We start from the raw sequence: 21,766 nt of genomic DNA, 5'->3' as shown, positions 1-21,766 counted from the left end.
CTCTACATGCTGCTCAGAACATCTGGGCCACCTTCTGGACAGTGTGGAAAACATACACTGCACCTTGCAAAAGGATGTAGTAATAGCAGATGTAGCCATTCTGGGCATTCACCCAGTCATTCCTGGGGGCATTGTATCTAAGCAAACACACTGTCTCAAGGACCTGCTACCATTATCCCTCCTTCCTATCTCTCCTCAGCACCAGCAGTGTCTTAATGACACACCTAGCCTTTATGCTTTATCTCTGGGATTCTGATTATCCTCCTACTCTGGAGACAACAACTAGATTTGATCCCAATCATATGGATACAAAACAGCCAAATTATTTTCTGATATTACATGTGCAGAGCACTGGTAAACCCAGAGGGTTTTGTAATGTTGAGGGCCCCATCTTGCACAATTTATTCCTAGAAGTAGCCTTATTTCAGTCAGTCAATAGGACTGTCCTCGCTTGAGTAAAGGTTGGAGAACTGGGCCTTTAGCAAGCTATATCCAACATGATGCTAATTCTCCATTTTTAACTAAGGAAGGATTATCCCTCACCCTACCCCCAACGGTATGGGCATTATTAATGTATTTATTAAATAAACATGAAGATATTAAACTTAGCTATAACAGACTCTGCCCAGATGTCAGAGCAATTATTGTCTGTGTGAGCATGACAGATCTAAACAGCCACATTTTTTAAAACTCGTCTCCATTCACGTTGACCCAGACACTTGGGACTGAGGTGTTTGGGAACAAGGCAACGAGATCTGGCTTGGGCAAAGGGGCGCACTTCATGATAAGTGTGGGAGCTGGTGGAGTTGTAACCAGACATAGTTTTATTCAGTGGTACAGACTATAAGTGGTGTGTGTGTAATTTTTACCCTATAAAACTCCCCAATCTTTAAAACTCATGATGACACTTCCAAAAAAACCCAGGGGCAGAGCCAGCCTCCAGCAGCCCTTTGCCCAGGTAATTCTCAACCCAGGAAGATGGATGCCGCATAAGGGCATCTTCCTAGGCTCAGGTTCGGCCTCTAATGTCAGGATTTGGCCTTTGCCTCTAGAGTCATGGCTTGGCCTCTAGGCTTTGCCTCTAGTGTCATGGCAGCTGCAGCCATGGGGAACTGCCTTTTTAAGTGCTGGGTGAAAGGCCACTTCTGATTGGGGCAAGCTGATTAATGAACTAAGACCTCCTGTGATTGGCTGGGCGGGGAACAAAGCCGTAGCCTTACCAGCTGAGCAGACCAAGGAGTCTGTTGCTGGGTAACACTATACACAGAGTCCAGCCTATTCCTTGTACCTCTGCTATGTGCTGGGGGGGCTCCCAGCTGCCCTGACGCTCCTTCTCCTCCTATAGACACTCTCCAGCCATATAAGAAAATTCAATGGATCAGGCATAAGCTCCTTAGCTGGGTTTGTTTAGCCTCTGCTACTAAGCGTTCACCAGCTCTGTGTGGTGCTTTTAGCTCTGACTGACCCTTTTGGATTTCAGCTCAAGGCCATTAGCCTCTTTAAACTCCATGCAAACCCTTTAGAAATTATGTGTACAAGCCACTAACCGCTGTGAGGCAGGAATTAGAGTGGGAGGATCACCTGCCCTTTTGCAAGACGACAGCCTCTGTGAAGCCAGAACTATATTGTGGGGGAAGGTGAGAGAGAAAGAGTCCTGCACAAGTTCTCTTATTGCTATGCACTCCAGAGCTTACTTGTTGTTGGAAAGAGAGTATATGGAGTATAAAGAAGCCAACATTTTTGTGAGTAGTATCTTTGTATATTTCCAATATCTAAGCTGGGTATAACTAATGAACATGCAACTGGCATCTTTTTTACATCCTGAGCCTGGCTTTCCCCCATTTTGTGTTAGCATCCCTTCCCACACCCCTTCTCAACACAAGAAGTAAAACCACAAAATTATGTACTGAGTACGTACCTACAGTCTTGGCCAGAATTGCAGTTGGGCAGCCAGCTAGTCCCACCCCTTGCACCACTGCATCTACATTTCTATTTTTATCAAGCTAGCTTGATCAGAGCTAGTGCAGGTATGTCTACTTGAGCTGGAACCTATACCTTCCAGCTCCAGTGTAGACATATAATTCTTGGGTGGTGGTTGTTGGTTTTGGGGGGGAGGGGATTAACCCTACTATCTTTAATTTTCAAAGTTAATTCCACAGATCATCAGATGTAATTTAATGAACTAAAACTGTACATTGTTTCATAATAGTGGAGCTTTATTCTTTTGGGATTTCATTGGTAATTAGAGGAAATGTAATAAGAATCCAAAAGGAGGACCTGATATTACAGTCCCCATATGCATGCAAAAATACCACTGACTTCTGGTTAGCTTCATATTGTTTTTTTAAGTGCCCCATTGGTACTTCTCCAGTGTGCACACAAAACCCTTAAGGGAACTTGGGAAAGGAATTTTGGTGTCAGAGTCCACCAAAATTCAAGTGGCAAGTGAACTACTTAACAAAAATTTAAAACAAAATATTCATGTGCACTGGCTGGCTCTGGGACTGATAACTAGTATATAGGGTCATTTGCCTTTAAGTAGATAGTTCAAATCCAGTGCTAGCTGATGATGCTTGGCTGTTAGCTTTTCATAAAAATATCATCTACTGTAGCAATATGCTGTATTTCCTACCCATTCACGCTTCCCAAAAAAGCCAGGTTGAAAAGGACTATGACCACATTACATATATATGCTTATTTTTATTGTTAGGTTTCATAAGAATCTTTCATGTTTCCACATAGTATTTTCATGCATCCAAAGGTCTCAAAGTGCTTTAGAAACATTAATTAACTAATTCTCACAACTCTTAATTTTAACTTAAAAAGTAAGCAAGTATTTTTTTAAGGGAACATGTCAAGTTCATCACGTTCCACACTTTATCTTCTTTTTGTACCTTTGTTTTAGGGCATCTTTGTCACTCCTACAAAGGATAACTTGCTGGAATGGCTAGCCGAAGTCCAGGGACTCAAGGATTCTCTTTGGGATGGTAACATATAAAGATTTTACCATACCATGTGATTTTATAAGTGTTGTGTGTGTAATGTTATGTCTATCCGTCCATCCTTCTGGCTATTTTAAAAAATTGATAATGCAAACAGTTTTAAGAAAGCATACAGAACTTGACTGGTTTTTTCATTATTAGCTGCACATTAGTTTTCAGTACCCCTCCATAACTACATTAATACTTTGTAAATTATGTTTGTTGTTAATCAATGTACAACTATGTGAATATTTTACAAAATAAGGGATGAAATTTTCATAGGAGGCATTGAATTCCAAATCCCAGCCAAGAGACTTGTGTCTCAGGAGATCACTAATAACCGCTTTATCTGTAGATGGTTGACTCTTAATCAGCACAGGTAGAGTAAGTAGTGACTGAAAGTTGTTACCCTCTGACAGCAGTTTGGTGGCCACAGTCCCACCCTATTAAACAGACTGTCCACATTAAAAAACAAAAACCTATTGTTTTTGGTCCTGACTTCCTTCAAGGCTATTGATAGAGGGTTCAGGCTTGCAAGATGCTGAGCTACTTCAGCTTCTACTGAACAAGTGTTATTTTACAGGGGTGCTCAGCACCTTACAAAATAGAGCCCAGAATAAAGAAGGAGTCTAACCTCCCCGATCATCCCTAGCTATGGTCCTTCCAAGACAACCCTGAGGTACACTGATGTGGTAGTAGGGGGAAGCTTACCCTGTGTCAGGACTGGATTGAGGCAATCATGAGCCTTAGGCACACCATGGCATGGGGCTCCCTGTGGCTTCATTCCCACAGTCTGGCCCCCATACCAGGACCCTTCCCCCTACCTTGAGAGATCAAAGAAGGGATATGAAGCCGCCTTTTCTCCCCAGGAGAGGCAGCAGGGGCCCTCACACTTATCAATGGTAGCAGGGTATCCCCAGAACTCAGTGACTCCATCTTGAGATGCATCAAGCAGTTCCCACTTCTCAGGCTATCTGCAGCGGTTACAGTCAGGTCATGTTTTCAAGGGTTTCTTTGCAACCCTTTGAAGAGTAGAAACTTACTTTTTTAACAAATGAAAGCTGAATCCAGGATGTAATCCCATGAGTCCAGGAATTGGGACACTAGGCATAGGTTTATAGTGCTTCTGCCTTACTCCAGCCCTGCTGTGCCTTGGCACATCGAGTACCTGTCTGTGAATTGATTTCAGCTTCCAGACCTGTTTATCTGACATTCTTCAATGGCACTAAATTCAATTGATGATGATAATCCAGCAATCCAATAAGTGTATGTATAATTAGCATTTTTATCTAATGTGAAGCATCCTGCTTCCCCTGTTGTTTTCCAGAACTTGTTAACATTAGCACAAGGAACACAACTTTCAAAAACAAAACAAAAAACCCATAACAACAAAGCCTTCATTGGACAAATGCAACACAGATGTGCTTGTTAAATACAAGATAGTACTTTAGTTAATACCAATCTCTTTCTCATAATAGGGGCTGTTCTCCAGCTGTCAATAAAGTACACTGAAGAGTACAATAGTGTCCCTCCAACTCTTATATTTAACACCATTCCATTCCATCCCAATGGTAAGGACCATGTGAGAAATTGTCTGATATTTCAGATACTTGTTTAGCTTGACTTTTATTTCCCTGCACTATCATTGCTCCAGAAGAAACCTTGTTCAAACCCTCCCAAAAACTCTGTGCAATTTTCAGGCAGGGGATTCATAAACCATGTCTAAAGCATGCATTTGAATGCTCAGGTTGTCCCACGGGTGCATAAATCTCCATTTTCATGCCCGAATGCCCAAATGCAGGATTCATGGATTAAATGCAGGATTTGGGTCTTATTAAGACACACATATTTGAAAACTGGGCTTTCTCTGGGCCACCGCATGCCCTTAGGGACAATGCAAGCACATGTCCCTTCCTAGATAGAAGAGAGAGTGTCTGCTACTGAAGCAGGAGCTCCCGCTTCCCCTGTGTCCTGCATAACTTCCCATCCTGCACAAAGTGAAAGGCAATAAAGAAGTCTACATAGCCAAAGGCTGTGGTAATAAAAGCTGAGCAGACAGAGGATAATAGCTCACATTTGCCAAGCATTACAGTGGCCCAGCCAGTACCTGGAACAAAGTTGTTTAAATTCCCCTATACCGTTCTATTGTATTACAGCACATCACTCTTACCAGAAGAGGTCCCCTCCACAGCCCTGACAGGCTGGCTCTTCACCTGGGTTTTGGGGGCATCTCTGGTGCTCTCTCTGCCTCAGGGTTTGATGTACCAAAGAGATCTTGGCTGCGTAGGGGAATAGCCCCCTGAATGGGTTTGTGGTCATTTTAACGCCTTCCGATGCCTTGGCCAAACTGTCCAGAACCCTATGCTGGGATTCACGGGTAGTGTCCTCATCAAAAATCCAGTACAGCTCCTCATAGTAAGGGGAGGTACTGAGAGCACTACCAGAGGTCCTGTTTGTGTCCCTAGTGGTGGTGTAACTCTGCCGGAGCTCCTTTGCTTTAGCGCAACACTGGGCTTTGGCCTGTGAGTGCCCCTTCTCCCACTCTTGCTCCGATGGCCACTTGTAAATCAGTGTAACAGTGACTGCTGCTAAAATGGGACTGGACATGTCCCTGTCCCCAGAGGGCAAGGAGATCCAGGACTTCTAGACAGGCCCACTCAGAAGCACAATGCATGGCTGCCATAATGGGTATGTGACTCTGGGAGTGTGAACTTGCCACAAGCTGAAATTGTAAAGGGGTGCATCCGAGTGTGTGCCAGCATTTAAAAAGAGGTGACATCCAGTCAAACTGACCCTGAAGCGGTAGAGGACACGACACAGGTAAACAGATATGAAGCAATGCAGTTTGGGATGGCAATGGGAGGACTGCCAGAAGTGATAGGTTTATCCAACATTGAGATGTGTCCACACAAACCTTATACTAGCATAACTCATTTTGAAATAGTTATCTTGCTTTCAAAACAGATTAAGGAAAATGGGATTAAATGCCAGATAAAGATTGCACAGGTAACCATACATCTGGCATTTCCTAATTTTTGAATGCTTGACTTTGCAATGCAAATGTTCTTTTAACATACTTTTTAATGTAATTTCTATAATAAACTTTGAAAGAGGATTTTTTGTGGCCAGCTTTAGTCCTGGAAACTCATACACTTTACAGACTAGGAGCCAAATATTAGCCTCAATGATACCTTTGCATCCCCAGTGAAAGGATACATCGGTGCTATTCAAAAGAGAGTTTAGCCCACAGTTTGATATTTGGTGATTCAGTGCACTTCAGAAATAGAAAGCAAATTGCTATGATGATCAATGTAAATCTGTATTATTATTTAGTACTTGAATTGCAGCTATGCCAAAGGCTCCACTCAGGGTTTGGCCCTGTTGTACAGACACCATACAAAAACAAAGTAAGAGTATAATCTAATTGAACAATCCGAGGGAGTGTGGAATGGAGGACAAGTGTGACAATGATAGAAACACCCGGTTACATTGATTTGCCCTATGCAACACCTAGGTAGTCTGAGTAATTTAAAGCTATAAATAAATAAAACAATAACTCTCACTAGTTCCTCTAGCATACAACAGCCATGTTGTTTAATTCTTTTGAAGTTACACAACAATTTTTTTCAATACAGTGGATCAACATTCGGGGAGACCTTGTATAGATTTTCTAGACAATCCTAAAGAGTGGAATGGAAAGTTAACGATGAGTAGCATTTTACTCGCTATCCAGGTAAGAAAAGAGTATTGTAAATAACTTCGCTTAAATCTCTTTCATAAAAGAAAATACTAAAATGTACTTTACCTATATAGTAGGGATTTCAAACTTGCAGACTGATTGTGTGATGTAGGATTATTCATTTGGTTTAAAATTAAAAAGGCAAATGGCTGGATGACTTCAGAGCCACAGCAAATATATTCTGTAGAACATCTTTTTTTAATAAGATTAATTTATTTTTACTTCTGTATTTGTTCCCTGGTGTCTCATTTAGCAGCACATTACTTCTGAGTAAGACAGATAGATAAATGAATGAGTATGATTGAAGCTGTTGCCAGTGCTAAATATTTTTGACCAGTAGCTACTTTGATCTTTTGGATTTATGCTCTCTTATCTTGAGTAAGCCACTGCTCAAGACATGTGTACTCTGCCTGATTCTCTGTACTTTTAAAAATACTTTTTAAATGCTGATAGCTCTACTTTTAAATTCCTGAATTATCTCATGGTCAAAGTCTTGATCATGAGTGTCGGCATAGGTCTTGAGATTAGTGAGTAACTCAAAGCAGCTACCTTCAGTTTTAACACACAGGCCTCAGTGTTTCAAATTTACTGCCTTTTCTTCCAAGAAAAAAATTCATACAGCTTTTTCCTTGGAGCAAGTCCTACCCCTTTGTAATGTCTTTCCCATCACTATGAAGGATATCCTGCCCTCCACTCATGACTGAAAATGTCCCCCAGATGTATGCGTGATTTTTGTGGACATCCTAGTATTGGTTATGAGTAAAACAAATGGCAGTCATGTATCATTCATGGCTGTCTGCTTGGAATTATACAAAAACCTGAGAGAAAACAGGAAGAAGGGAGCATAGGTTATGACCACGTAGCCCTTTTTTAAGAAAATCAAAATGAAGGGCCCAATCCCAATCCTAACAAAGCTACAAAGTGGCCTCGTTTTTGCTTTGAATTTAACATACCAGTATGATTGTTTTTAATTCATTGTAAAACTATTAAATCAACAATTTTGATGGATTGTGAGTTCTGAGCAGAATAGATGTTTTAGAGACATCTCTCTCGGTGTTTATACCTTTATACAGGTAATGCTTTCTAATCCAGAACTGGAAAATGCAGTGAATGTGGAAGCAGCAGAAATGCTGAAAAACAACATATCCTTGTACAGACAAATGGTTATACAATGTGTTAGAACTAGCCAACACCTAGAAGGTAATACTGTACTTGCTTTGCTATTACCCATAAATATAATCTTTTTCTTTTAAAACTCCTTCTTTAAAAAACAGTTTATTGTATGCTCAACAGTAAATTTATATTAGTATGATTGGTAATTTAATGTCAACAAACACCAGTTAGTGTTTTGAAAGGGAATACGCTGGGCCAAATTCAGAGCGAATGTACGTGGTCCTATAAATCACACGTTGGTGAGTGAGGGCCAGTGTAATTTACATAGTGATATTAGGGAAAGTCAGATTTGTTGCAGGAAAAGTAAGTAAGAGGAAGGGCGTTAGATGAATCAGGGACCCAGAGAGCAGAAATACTGCTATCCTTATCCTGATTTGCCTGCCCAATATGAATTGTACTTGCCTTGTAAATCTTCATGAGAATGACATTTAGTGTGGTATGGTTATGCTATACAATGACTAGCCTGCAAAAGCAACTACAACTAGGGTAAAAATTGGGGCAGAATTTGGGTCAGTATATTTAATGTTGTTGGTGCAAGCAGGGCATGTGGCAGATATGAAAGGTGAGTACTGTGGCTGTACTTGCTCTCAATGAGCCAAATTCCAGTCCACTCTGACCACTTTATGCCACTTAGGTGCCACAAAGTGGCTGTATTCTGGCAATAATGGGTTGGTGCCTAGAGGAGAATTTGCCTGTTGCAGAGGACATTCCTACTGGTACAAAGCCATCAGAATCTGCTGCTGTGCCAGCTGCCTACCCAAACCTCTGGAGTACTGTGTGGGACAGCTGCACTCCTTTTGGCAGGGACAGGAGGAGCAGTGCACATGCAGAGGGGAATCAAACCCAATATCTCTACCATAGTGCAGATGTGGTGGGTTGTTAATTGTATGAGTACTGGGGGGAAATATAGGACCAGATCTTTATCTGATGTAAATCAACATAGCTCCATTGAAGTCAATGGAACTGAACCAATTTACAGGATCTGACTCATAAAGTTTTGTTTTTTTTAATGTCCATCTTCTCCTTTGCAGACCTTTCTAGCACTGGGGAAGATTGTGCTTCTTCTCTGAAGTATTACTTGCCATCTGAAGCATCTTCTCTGGGCCATGTCAGGTAACAAGTTATGATGAACTAAGAAAACTTAGCCCCACTAAAGCCAATGAGAGTTTTGCCTGTGACTTTAGTAGGGCCAGGATTTCACCCCTATTGTGCTAGACTCACTCTAAATGCTAGTTCCTGGAGATAGGGTGGGGTAGGTAGCTTCAAACCCTAACACTAAGGGAATTCACAGGTGACCAGAGACAATCAGATTCTGGAGTGGTGCAAAGGGATCTGAATTAGGAAGAGAACCTGGCCCCGTATGTTAGCTTGAAATTTAACCTCAGAATTATTTCAGTGGTAATGTCATGCACAACTCTAGCACTATAGAAATAAATACAAAATAAAAACAATCTAGTGTATTCTAGAAAGAATTCATTGGTTTCCCTATACTATTAAAATAATAAAATAAATAAATTATAGATAAATATGTATAATCTCCGGGAATAAATGTCATTGACTAGGTCAAACCAAAATATCACTTGACCTAACAATGACACAATTCCTGGCTATATGCCTGTAGGTGAAGAACTCATTTCAGTTGGACATAAGACTTACTGGTAATAACTGTGAAGGCAACTGCTTGCCAGATGTTTCCATAAGGAAGTTAAATAATTGGGAATATCCACTAACAGGAAAAAGAGAATAATTGCCCCTTTTGGGATATAGCTCTTAATACAACCTGAGCCTAATGTTGCTCCTTCTGAAGTTATCAGTGGAAGTTTTGCTGTTAACTCCAATGGAAGTGGGATCATTAAGTTTTGCATGAACTTCTGAGGATACTGAATCAGAACCATAACAAAAAGCATGAACAGTATTAGTTTGTCACCAACATATTATGGATCAATCCCACCTTCTTTGGACACCCAAAGCTTCCATTGACTGAAGTGAAAGTTCTGGGTCTGGAATGGAAGGTATTAAGGGTCAAGCTCCATAATGGAATCATTTCCTTTTCAGGATATAGCTTTAAATATTGGTAAAAGCAAAACACCTCTGAAGAGCTGCTTTTGACATTTTACAGGACCTCGAAGGTGTGGTGGGAGGGCATCGGATAGATAAAAATAATGGTGGTCATTGAGCTCAAGGGTCCTTGTTTTCTCTGGGGCTGGTTTCCTTCCTCTCATCTTCACTATTGCCTCCTGAATGTCTGACAGCAATGGGATTGCAGCGGTTTTCTTGGTTCACACGTACAATTATCTCTTGTTATTTATAACATTATATAGAATTACATAGACTGATTTGTTTTATTTGACTTTTTTGGGTGTAACTTTAGCGCCCTCGTGGCCAAGATGGAGTCTGCTCTGCAGGCAGCTCTGGCCAAGAGAAGGCGCGCGCAGGAATGCAGCAGGAGAAATCCCTTCCACCCCAGGGGCACCTGTTCTAAACCCCCCAGAGTGAACACACACCCACAGGAAAAGTACAATGGATATAACAAGGGAAATATTTATTTACAGAGGGATGCGAGGAGAAATACAACAAGGGGGAATATAGGGGGAGCAGTAAAACGGGGTTGCGTCCAAACCAAGGCCCCACAGGCCCAGTGGTAGCACAGTCTGACTGTGTGCAGACACGTTGCTCAGTGTCTGCCCTGAGTTCAGGAGTCCTGAGCAAAGTTCCAGTCCAGTGGTGAGTCTTGGGTGCTCCTGGTCGTCTTTGGCGCCAGTGAACTTTCCCCCAACAAACCCCTCCGGTGCCCTCTTCTGCCGCTCTCTGCAAAGCCACACAGAGCGACCACCTCCCCACTTAACTAGCTAGTAACCTCCCTCCTTGTTCCCAATGCAGAGTCATAAGCCCTAGTACTCACAACCCCATGCAGCTCTGGGCAGCAGTGATACTGGGTCCAGCCTGTCCTTCTCGGGCGATTCCTCCCTGGCACAGTGCTCCTCCTGGCTCCTGTCCTGGGGTGTCCCCGATCGGCCGCCCTGTCTTTCCCAGGCTTCAGGCAGGTTCTCTGCTGCTTCCTGTGTGAGGGCCTGCGGGCTGCTGCCTCTCTCTCCCTCCGAGCTCCAGAGCCCCCCCCCCCCCCGGAGTTTTCCTCCTTTTTTCTCACTCTCCCCCCTAGGAAAAAGATTTAAAGGGGCCATGCTCTCTAAACCCCAAAGGGGTTGCATGAGGATTAAATTGTAAAGGTATCTTTATTGAAACAAGAGCACCCAGCACAAGACAATACAGTACATAATGAAGAGCCAAGCAAGATAATAAATTTGTGGTCTTCCAAGTCCATGTATTCCAAAAGCTGATGCTATCGGGTAGTATTCTCAAAAGCACCCAACGTTGGCCTAACTGCTCTCACTTGAGGGCTTGTCTACACTGTGCTTTAGTCAACACCGGAGGGGTATACGTTTTAGTCCACACTAGCATGTTGCACACTAACTGGCCTACTGGTCCACAGGACCCTGCCGGCACGCAATAGACGTTCCTTACTGCATGTTAACATATTACTGTTTGAAATGGGACTACATTAATATGTACTAGGGATCATCTAGTGCATGCCAGCATGATCCACATAGGCCAGTTAGTGCATGACACATAGTGGACACTAAAATTTATACCCCTCTGGTGCAGACTAAAGCGACATGTAGACAAGCCCTGACACACAGGGTAAAACTCCCACTGATTTCAGTGGGGGCAGAGGTAGGCCAACACTGTGTGTCTGAAAATTATTATTAGTAGTAGTAGTAGTAGTAGTATTGTGGTAGCGCCTGCAAGTCCTACTCCTGGACCAAGACTCTATTGTGCTAGGTGTGGTATAGAGGTAGAACAAAAAAGACAGTCCCTGCCCCACAGAGCTAATAATCTAGGTAAAATCACCCCCGCCACATTAAAACAAGAGTTTACTTAGCTACCCAAACAATTTTTTTAAAACATGTAATGGCAAGCGAGCTAATACATTTCAAAAGGCTAATGGATCTTCAACAAAATAATGTATTGTGGAGATATATTAGTATAAGGTCGCAACCAACTTTTTCCCCCCTGATTTTTGGCCTTAACCCCCTCTTCTAAATGTCTCAAGCGAAATCTCTGTAATTGATGTCTAGTATAAATGGTCTTTGACCAGATTTTTGGGCCAGAACAAAGTGGTCTGACATGCTGTTTCTGAGACATGTCGCTAACAAAAAAGATGTATTTTTCTCTTTTTCAAAACTATTTTCTTTTTTTTTTTATGTCACGTTATTTCTGAGGCAGCTGGGCCACGAAACCCTACTCTTGTCTTTATTCTAGAGTCTGTATAGAGATTTGGGGTGAAATCCTGACTCCACTGAAGTCAATGTTAAAACTCCCATTGAGTTGAGTGGGGCCAGGATTTCTCCTCTTGAGCTTAATCCTTGGTATAGATGAGGGGGTGAGGCTGTCTGGGGACTGTATTAGCCTTGGTGCAAGTTAGAGTGAGCGCAAAGTTTAACTGGGAGGAGAATTTGGTCTAGTGTGAGTGTGAATAAACCAGACAGTAATGCAATTAATAGTTAAAAAATGCAATATTTAAATAACCACTTTGCTTCATTTATATTGAATATATGTGTAATAGTTTTGAGACGAAAGATATAGCCATAAAACATATAAAGAGGGTTTTAAAAAAACTCTACCCTGCGTTGTTTGTTGGTGAGGTATGATAGATATTTTAGAAGGTATATATTCCTTCCCTATTAGCTATATATTCCCTTAACCAGATCTGTTTTATAAATAATCAGAAAATTGGTTGTTTTCTGCTAAACTAATTCCTGGAAGGGGATAGGGGGGAGGGCAGACTATGAAAATAATCCATCTGGTTGTCTCATAAACTGGTAACATGTAAACATAGCTAAAACGTCTTTAAAATATTAGTGTTTGCTCTTGTTTAAGCTGGCTGCTTTACACACTAGTGACTCTATATCTCTGTCATTTGTGAGCAGCCAGTAAAGCAATAATTTAAAACCCTTTTAATTCATTCTGTTGTTTTGTGGAAGGTTATGCATGAAAATCTGTGTTTACTACCAAATTGTCTGATCACCAGAAACTTTACTATGCATTTATATTTTCAGAAGGATTACAACCATTTCGTTTGAAGATTACCACAGGATGTGGTCAGGAATAGCCACATCAAAAGCAGCAGAACATTTTAAAGCCCCATGTAAGATGATATGCCTGATTTAGTAAAATTAAACATAATGGACCTGATTCTTCTCTCCTGCTGGATTTACACTAGTGTAACAACTTTGACTTCAGTGGAGTTGTTCCTGATTGTGAGATCAGAATCAAGCCGTGTATCCTAAGCATCCACAAATTAGGGTCAGATCCTCAGGTGATGTAAATTGACATAGCTGCAATGACTTCAATAGAGCTATGTCAGTTTACACCAGTTGAAGATCAGGCCTTATTCTTATTTATTATTGCATTGTCCTAGGAGTCCCAGTCATGGACTCCGCCTAGCACAGCGGGTCCAATGTACAAACATGGAACAAAAAGAAGGTCTCTGCCCCCAGGAACTTACAATCTAAGTAAGTTCTTGTTAGGAAGTTTGGAAACCTGGGTTTGTATGGAAGAAAACGTATTAAGGAGTCATTAGTGAAGTGTATACAATTATGATGAGTAGAAAAACATTTTGGGAGGAGGAGAAGATCAAAACAAAACCGATGTGAACTGTGGCCAACACAGTGCTCTGATGATAATACAATGTTCCACCAGCAAAGTCTGTTATAACTAAGTTACCAGCACACTTGGATGCATAACAATGCTTTAACAGGATTTATGGGGGATTACTTATCGGAGTTTCAGTCTGCAGGATCAGGTTTATATTGTTATTTATTATATATTCTATTCAAAAGAAATGTGTATCATATAATCACCATTTTATGTTCATACATTTCAGTGGTAATTCTTGTCCTGTTTTGTTGTTTTATTCATAATACTTTAAAAGTGCACATATAGTGTTGCCATCCACCTAAGACAAACGATCAAAATTTGCTCTCAATTACACTAGTGTTTATCAGAGTAACTCCACTGAGTTTCATGGAATTACTTCAAATTTACCCCATTTTAACTAAGGTCAGAATCTGGCCCAGGGACCTTATTAATAGCAATACGTAGTTGTTAATGGTTGAGGTCCTGATTCCATTGCAGTTGATAGCAAAAGTCTCGTTGACTTTAATAGTGCAGGATTCTGCTGTAAACTTCTCCAAGTGATGCATATGCTTGTACTACTCTGATATTTAATATTTCTTTAGGGAATGTGATGATTGGTGCATCTTTTTCTCTAACTGTAACTTTCTGTAATTATGCCATTATAGTGTTTGAAGATCCAACATTTATAGGGAACTGCTATGGCTGGAAGGCAAAAAATGTGAAAGAAACAGGAGAATGGGATGGGAATACGTAAGTGTCTTAAATCCACTGAGCTTAAATTGCTATACATTTAGACCCAGGGTCTTTGCATATGCAATGGCAACATTTGAACTGTAGTGCTTTTGTTATAATTTCTGGCTTTTCATATTTGTACCCTACAAAATGTTACCAGATTGTTGATAAATGTTCTGAACTGTGTCTTTGATTTTGAGGTTTAGGGCCAAATCCCACCCTGTGTTGTGTGGATGGTCTGAGGGTAGAGGGCATTGGGAACAGAAGCAGTGTAGGATTCCTACCTAGTAATGTCCAAGAAAATTCTAGGACAGGGCTCTACTAGAATTAGGGTGATCTATAGCAACTGTGAAAAAACAGGACAGGGGGTGGGGGAGGGTAATAGGCGCCTATATAAGAAAAAGTCCCAAAAAACGGGACTGTCCCTTTAAAAACGGGACATGTGGTCACCCTAACTAGAATGGATGCATGCTGCTTTTTTAGGGACCAGCAGTAAGGTGAGCCTCTTGAACACCAGAATCACTCTGAGACTCCCATAGATTCTCCACTGCTTCCTTCCACCCTGCCAAACACAGCTCAGGCAAGTAAAGTCAGCTGAGGATCTGGATCAAAGCCCTTAAATTTTGAGTGCCTACTCACATTTTTCAATAAGTTCTCCTGTGACTGAAACCCTGTTTCCAAGCACATTTGTAAGGAAAAGGCAAAGCAAAATGCAAGGTCATTGTGCTGCCCTGTAATCTTTCAGATCAAACTGGACTTTCTCACTCCTTTTTATTGCTTCTGAAGCTTTACAACAGGCCAAAAAGTTAGGAACCCCTTTTACCAGTCAAATCCTATTTGCCTTCAGCATGAATTGGAAGAAAGTGAACGGGTAATTTCAAATTTTGAATTTGAAGGACAGCAAGTTCTTAACCCAAATTAAAAGCTTATTTTTCTTTCTGAAGAAACTTCTAGAATATAAGGTTAATTTTCCTTTGACATGACTTCCTTGTTTTATTTCCTTTAACAGAACTCCTTTGTTTTGTATGTTTGATAATTGTTTCATTATGTAGTGCCACAGCATCCTATATGACCCAAGAAAATATTCAGAAAAACCAGAAACTTGTCCTTTTAAACTCATCTGTCCATTTTTGCATATGGCTTAACAGTCAGGAGTTGTTTCAGAAAGCCGTCTTTTTCACTGTCAAGCATAGCACATTTTTCATGTTAGTTTCATTAGAGCTGGAAAGGAAATTACTGTGTGGTTTTTTGGGGGGGAGTGGGTAGAGGAGGGAATCTATTGGTTTGAAATAGCCACATCTCACTGCCATCTGGTGGTAGGAGACCATGTACTTTTAACAGATTTTTTTTCTGTCTTTGAACTTCTGGGTTTGATGAATCAAAGGCAGGTTCAAATGCCCGGAACCAGGTTCAAACAGAGTTACCTCTCATACAGTATTCTTTCCCCAATTGCAAACAGCTCACAAAACATGTTTGTGCTTTAAAGCTTGCAATATGTCCTTCGCTCGTAGCATTGGGTAGGGAAGTAAGAGGCCAAATTTTCTGACATCAATGCAGAAACAACCTTAATGGTTGTCTATATAATAATATAGTTTACGTTTTCTTATTAAAGTTGTAGCTCATTCATGAACCATTATAAAGTAGATTGCAACACAGTTTGCTTTTGTATAACACCATTCATATAAAAATATTACAAGATATTTCACAGCTGATTATGTACATTCATTTCCTACACTAGTGAGTCTAATTCAGCTCTGTTACACCACTAAAAATCTGGACTAACTCTGCTGAGCCTATGATTTACCCTGGAGTAACAGATAGCTGAACGTGGCACATCATTGCTAGATGAGATAGTTGCCAATTTTGGTCAGATGAATTCCTGGAAGTTTCATCACATGATATAATCTTTAATTAAAGATTAATCTTTAATTCCTGGAGGCTCTAGGACAATCCTGGAGAGTTGACAGCCCTTAGGGCAGTGATACAGAGAGAACGGTTGGTCACAAGGGACACCCAGGTACACGATATGTTGTTTACAATTTTAGTGATGTTATAAAATCATAGGCCAGAAAGCAGAGATGGATCTTGAAATGGCATTTAAAGCAGCCAGAGAGTCAGGGCAGATGGATAAATCTTCTGATAGTGGCAGAAGGAAGATAGTGTGCAGGGACAAAAGGGGTGAACAGTAAAGAATTAGTATCTGGAGGGCATGTGGAATGGCCTGGAGTGTTGGAGGATCTTGAAAATTAATGGTTAGGTTTTATGTCAGAGGGAAGTTTTCTGAAGATGAGACTAAAAGGAATGATGAAGTTCCCCAGCACACAGCTATAGGCCCCCGTTCAGCAAAGAACTTGAGACAAGCTTTCAACTGAGGATCTCAAAGTGCTTTACTAATTAATGCAGCTGCACAATTCCCCTGTGTGGCAGGTAACTCCATTACCTTCATTTTGTACATGAGGAAACTGAGGAACCAGAGAGGTTAAGTGACTTAATGTGGTAATGAATGTGTAAAGATTGATCCTTTTGTATTTTTCCTCCTCTGATATGAAAAGGCATTCCAACCATGTAGACTAACTGAGCATCATTTCCTTTTTTAAATTCAGTGCTGCTGGGTTACTTCACAAGAAAAAGTACATAAAGCCAATACACTTCTACATATTTTTTTTATTTTTTAACTCTTCCTACCTGAAAACAGTGGTGCAATATTATTTATCAAAAGCTAAAACCTTGTTTGCCACCTTGTGGCTGGAAAGAGAATGCATTGAACAAATGTTCTTTTTATGTAGTTGAACTTTCAATTTCATTTGATCAAAGATAAATTAAAAGTCCCATTAACAGCAGCCCATTCTATAGCCTTTTCCCCACTGCAAAGGGATCATAAATGTTCCGGAAGGTATGAATATATCAAATATTCTCTACCAATCAAGAGAAAATAAAGTACATCATACTATGAATTTAATTACTCCAACAGTCTTCTCTCACACACTTCGTTATATTCTAATGGTGCAGACAGAAAGTGGAGAGAAGTCTGAGACGTTAACAATAGTAAATGAATCCTTGAGGCAGAACGTGAGTGTAGGTGTGACGTACCAGGGTACAATCCAGATTGAGTAGCTGTGCCACCCCTGCCCTGTAACCTGGGGTGCCCTGTACAATGCTTTGTGGCTCACAAACAGCCTCCAGCACGTAAGTCACTCCCAGCTATGTCTTTGTGTGTGATGCAGCCAGCTAGCCACACCTTGGCTCTTACCAGCCTTAAAGAACACCAGCCCCAACATACTCCCAGTCTCAAATTTCCCCCCAGAAACACATCTTGTACTGCCCAGCCCTCTCCTGGGCAATGCAAATATACTGAGTCCGTTATTCCTTTAAAGGAATAATATGCACACAACTTGTTACCCCAAATGGAGTTACCCAGAAACTTCAACCTGAACAGACTGTTTTATCTAAAACAGTAAAACAAATTTATTAACTACACAGAGAGATTTTAAATGAGTACAAGTAATGAGGCATAGAAGTCAGAAATGGTTACCAGGAAAATAAAGAGAAGACATTTACTAATGCCTAAGTTAACAAACTATCTTAGATTCAAGCAAAGTTTCTCACCACATGCTTCAGCAGATTACTGATCAAACTCTCAGGTCAGGACCCCTTTCCCAGAGTCCCATGCCTGCTTCCTGTGTCTCTTCAGGCACAGTGAATGTGATAGGCAGGGAAAGAGAAAGAGGTGCCTCGGGGTATTTGTCCCTCCTTTTATAGTTTCAGTTCCCTCTTGAAAAACATTTCCAGTTGAGACCCAGGAGCCAAAGAGTCTATGTGGAAGGATATTTCCTCCTCTTTTTTTCCATCTGTCATCTGTTTTTCTTTGTTTCCATTCCTGCTTGATGATTCTGTTGCTGCTTAAATGCAAATTAAGCAGAGCATACATTCCTTTGTTTAGGACAGACCTGTTTGCAAACTTCTGTTTGGGCAGAGCTGTGGCGTTTGGAACATGTGTTAATAACACCATACAGGGGAATCTTATAACTTCACCTACAATGTTGTCACACAGAGGGCCGGCTCTAGGCTGATTCCCCCGAATCGGGCCCCGTGCCTAAGAGGGCCCCGTGCCCGCGCCTAAGAGGGCCCTGCGCCCTAAAGAAGAGCGCCTAACTTTTTAATTTTTACTCACCTGGCGGCGGTCCGGGTCTTCGGCGGCACTTCGGCGGTGGGTCCTTCAATCGCTCCGGGTCTTCGGCGGCATTTCGGCGGTGGGTCCTTCAGTGCCACGGAAGACCCGGAGCGAGTGAAGGACCTGCCGCCGAAGTGCCGCCGAAGACCCAGACCGCTGCCGGGTATTCGAATCAGGCCCCACACTTCCTAAAGCCAGCCCTGGTCACACATATTTTATCAGGACGATACTGACCAGCAAATTATGAGTTTTCGGATGATATATTGCAAAGCATACTTTGTACAAAGATTATTAAAATAGTGTGCAGGGTTTGAATACAGTGGTGTATTCTGTTCCAGTAGGAAATAGAAACAATTACTTTTTAGAGTTGCACTTAATCCACCCTTCCCATTGGACACCCCTTTACCTTTTCAATCCACTGCTTTGCACTTTCTGTCTCCAAATGTAACCTGTTTAAAATGGCAGGCAAGTTTTTTGAATGAGAAGACTGAAAGGGACATTGTCAGCTTAAAAGTCATACCATGTGCTAGAAATTCACGTTTTTGTACTTGTGTCACAAGTAACGTCTCAGATTATTAAAGTGCAGGGAACCTTAAGTGCACACCAGCAGGTCTACATGGACTAATTAATGCACAACCCATTAGTATGCTTTAGAAATCACACCCCGGTAGAGTCCATTACCTGACCAGTGTAGACAAGCTCAGTTTTACATATGTCTATAAGGCTCAGTTCTGCAAAGTGCCAAACACGCCGACCCTGATCTAGCAAAGCACTTAAGCACATGATTAACTTTAATTATGCAAGTAATCCCATTGACTTTAGTGGAACTTTTCATGTTTAAAATTATGCATGTGCTTAAGTGCTTTGCTGGATTAAGGCCAGAGTTACAGAACCATATCGATAATCAGTGTCACTTTCAGGTTCTTATTTATTACAGCTTCTTAGTGCTTTGCTGACTAGGAATGGGCTTAAGCACATTTGAAGTTGAGTACATGCTTAAGTGTTCTGTTGATTTGGGCCCTATAGACGTTAGTTTTAACCAAATTTATGTTTGATAGTATCCATTAATTTACTTCTGTTTCTGCTTACAGATACAATGCTATTGTCTCTCAACTCATCAGAAAGCAAAGGCAACAAACAATAGATGAGAAACTGATAGAAATTAGGAAAATGGAACAGGACAACAACCTGCTTTACCAAACTCCAGGTAAAGAATCAGTACCATACAATGTAATGTTTCTGATATCTGCACGTAGAACCTGATTTATTGTTCACTTACACAGGAGCGCCGCCAGCTTTTTTGCCGCCCTAGGCGGCGGAAGGTCCCGCCCCCAAAATGCCGCCCCCGACAGAGGCGGCGGAAGGTCCCGCCGCCGCCCCCCAAATGTTAGCGCCCTAGGCGACCACCTAGGTCGCCTAATGGCTTACGCCGGCCCTGCACTTACACTGGTGTAAATCAGAATTAGCTCCATTGTATTTTAAAACCAATGTGACATTTGAATCAGGCCTGAAGAGTGTTGGCATTATGGACCCAATCCTGTTTCTGTTGAGGGTAAAACTCCAGTTGACATTGATGGAGCAGTATTAGGTTCAAGGGCAGAAATTGTGTTGATCAGTATATGCCTGGATTCAAATCTCCTATGCCCTTGTACTGGTTGCAGTTTTTATTCTCTGTTGACCAAAGCATAAATGGAACTTGCATATGAACTTCCACCCTTCAGTGAGAACTGACCAGGCACCTGATCCAAACCTCATTGAAGACAATGGGAATCTTTCCATTCACTTCAATGGATCAGGCTCCAGATGAGAATCAAGTTTACAGGTCTGATTCTCCTGACTTGCTCTAGTGAAAAGTAGGTGTAACGCCACTGAAGTGAATGAAGTTTCACCTGTGTAAAAGAGAGGAGAATCAGAGTCTACATGTCTGGGATCAGGAATTAGGTCACATTTTCACTAGTAAAAGATACAGGGCAGGCTCTTAATGATGAAATGGAGAGCTGAACCGTAGCTGTTACATGTGGGAGTCAACGGAGTCCTACTGACACAGTCTTTAATACCAAGAGTGTGGTGGTGTGAATGGCAGAAAGAACTTGTTCCTGGTCCAGGACAGAACATTGCTTTGTCCTGAGCCTGAGTCCCAGTGTAAGATGGGGGAGAAACTTCACATTTGATAGGTTGGAGTTTTGGTTTTAATTCGATGGCAGTTGATTAAAGCAATTTGTGATGTTAGAAGTAGTCCCAGTTTAGATGGGATAGCGGTCAGAGTTCAGAGGACAAAGCTGTATGATAAATGTGGTTTATCACATGATTCTGCCATTTTTTCATATAGGTATCACGTGATTTATAGTATGTACAGTCTCTGTATATGCCTAGGAGATATGGATCCAGAAATCAGGCAAATTAAGATCTGCATTTTAAAAATAAAAAATGTGACTGTGGCTTGTTTTGGCAAGCTTATTTGTACTTACCTGTTGTCTCCTTTCTCTTTATTAATCTGTTCTGCTATGCATATTTCAAACCATCGATGTGCCTGGTCCAGTACCAAAAAGTCAAGCAGCAGGTGAAAAGAGACCCCTCAGCAAAGAGGAAGAGCCGTGGGAGAGTGAAGTGGACAATCTAGTAGCCTGGACTAACGCTCTTTGTACCAAAGGATTAGAGGATTAAACTGTGAGATCACACATACAGACACGGAAACACTTTTTTCTTACCATTTATCAAAAGACTTCTGTACCATTCCTATGGGGTGAATCCTCAGTTCTCACTCACTCTTTATTCAGGCAAATTCCTATCAGCTTCAACGAGAAGGTGAGTAAAAACTGAGCAGGAATCTCACCTGTGTGAACTAGATTATTTGCTGATACCTGTGCCACCACATCGGCCTCAGTGGATTTGCTGTGGAGTTACCGGTTGGATCTTATTACATCTCTCTATTGGTGCTGCACAGTAGACTCTGCAGTGCACTCTCTTAGTTGTGTTCACTCTAGAGGACTTAACGGAGTAAAAAATGGGTTGGTCATTACAGACAGAAGATCTGCTCTCTCTGTGTGTTTGGCATCAGATCTATTAAGAAGAGACCATTTCTCCATAATCATTTTTGTAGTCAAACCACACTTTAAGGTTCTGTCTTTAGGGCACTCAAAAACCAGAAAATGGCAAAGCTAATGTTGTTCTTGTAACCTTAACTCTGACCTTTCATGCTTATGGGGTATGATGCAACCTTTAATATACATGATCCCTGAACCAATATTAGCTGAGAAAGGAGTGAATGTTGTA

At 41.3% G+C, this 21,766-nt stretch overlaps 1 protein-coding gene across 1 annotated transcript; it reads left to right on the top strand.

The window, feature by feature from the left end:
- Positions 1 to 1,676: 1,676 nt before the first annotated feature.
- On the top strand, positions 1,677 to 21,157 carry LOC112115926 (ubiquitin conjugating enzyme E2 U). Its single transcript, XM_024213150.1, has 10 exons — positions 1,677 to 1,742; positions 2,906 to 2,987; positions 4,460 to 4,552; positions 6,617 to 6,714; positions 7,794 to 7,920; positions 8,925 to 9,006; positions 13,011 to 13,099; positions 14,256 to 14,340; positions 19,585 to 19,700; positions 21,033 to 21,157. Exons 1-10 carry the CDS (start codon positions 1,677 to 1,679, stop codon positions 21,155 to 21,157), a joined length of 963 nt encoding a protein of 320 aa, XP_024068918.1.
- The last annotated feature ends 609 nt before the right edge of the window (positions 21,158 to 21,766 follow it).

This window comes from Terrapene carolina, unplaced genomic scaffold (assembly GCF_002925995.2).
Source record: "Terrapene carolina triunguis isolate 2854851 unplaced genomic scaffold, T_m_triunguis-2.0 Scaffold210, whole genome shotgun sequence".
NCBI lineage: Eukaryota > Metazoa > Chordata > Testudines > Emydidae > Terrapene > Terrapene triunguis.
Note: the sequence above shows the minus strand (reverse complement) of the source record. Positions and strands in the feature narration are given on the sequence as shown.

What these genes read in the sequence shown, in the direction of transcription:
- LOC112115926 (XM_024213150.1), top strand. Translation starts at nt 1,677, where the DNA reads ATGCACTCCAGAGCTTACTTGTTGTTGGAAAGAGAGTATATGGAGTAT. An exon ending in TCTTCTCTGGGCCATGTCAG is followed by an intron (nt 9,007 to 13,010) that starts GTAACAAGTTAT and finishes TTATATTTTCAG; the next exon opens with AAGGATTACAACCATTTCGT. An exon ending in AGAACATTTTAAAGCCCCAT is followed by an intron (nt 13,100 to 14,255) that starts GTAAGATGATAT and finishes ATGCCATTATAG; the next exon opens with TGTTTGAAGATCCAACATTT.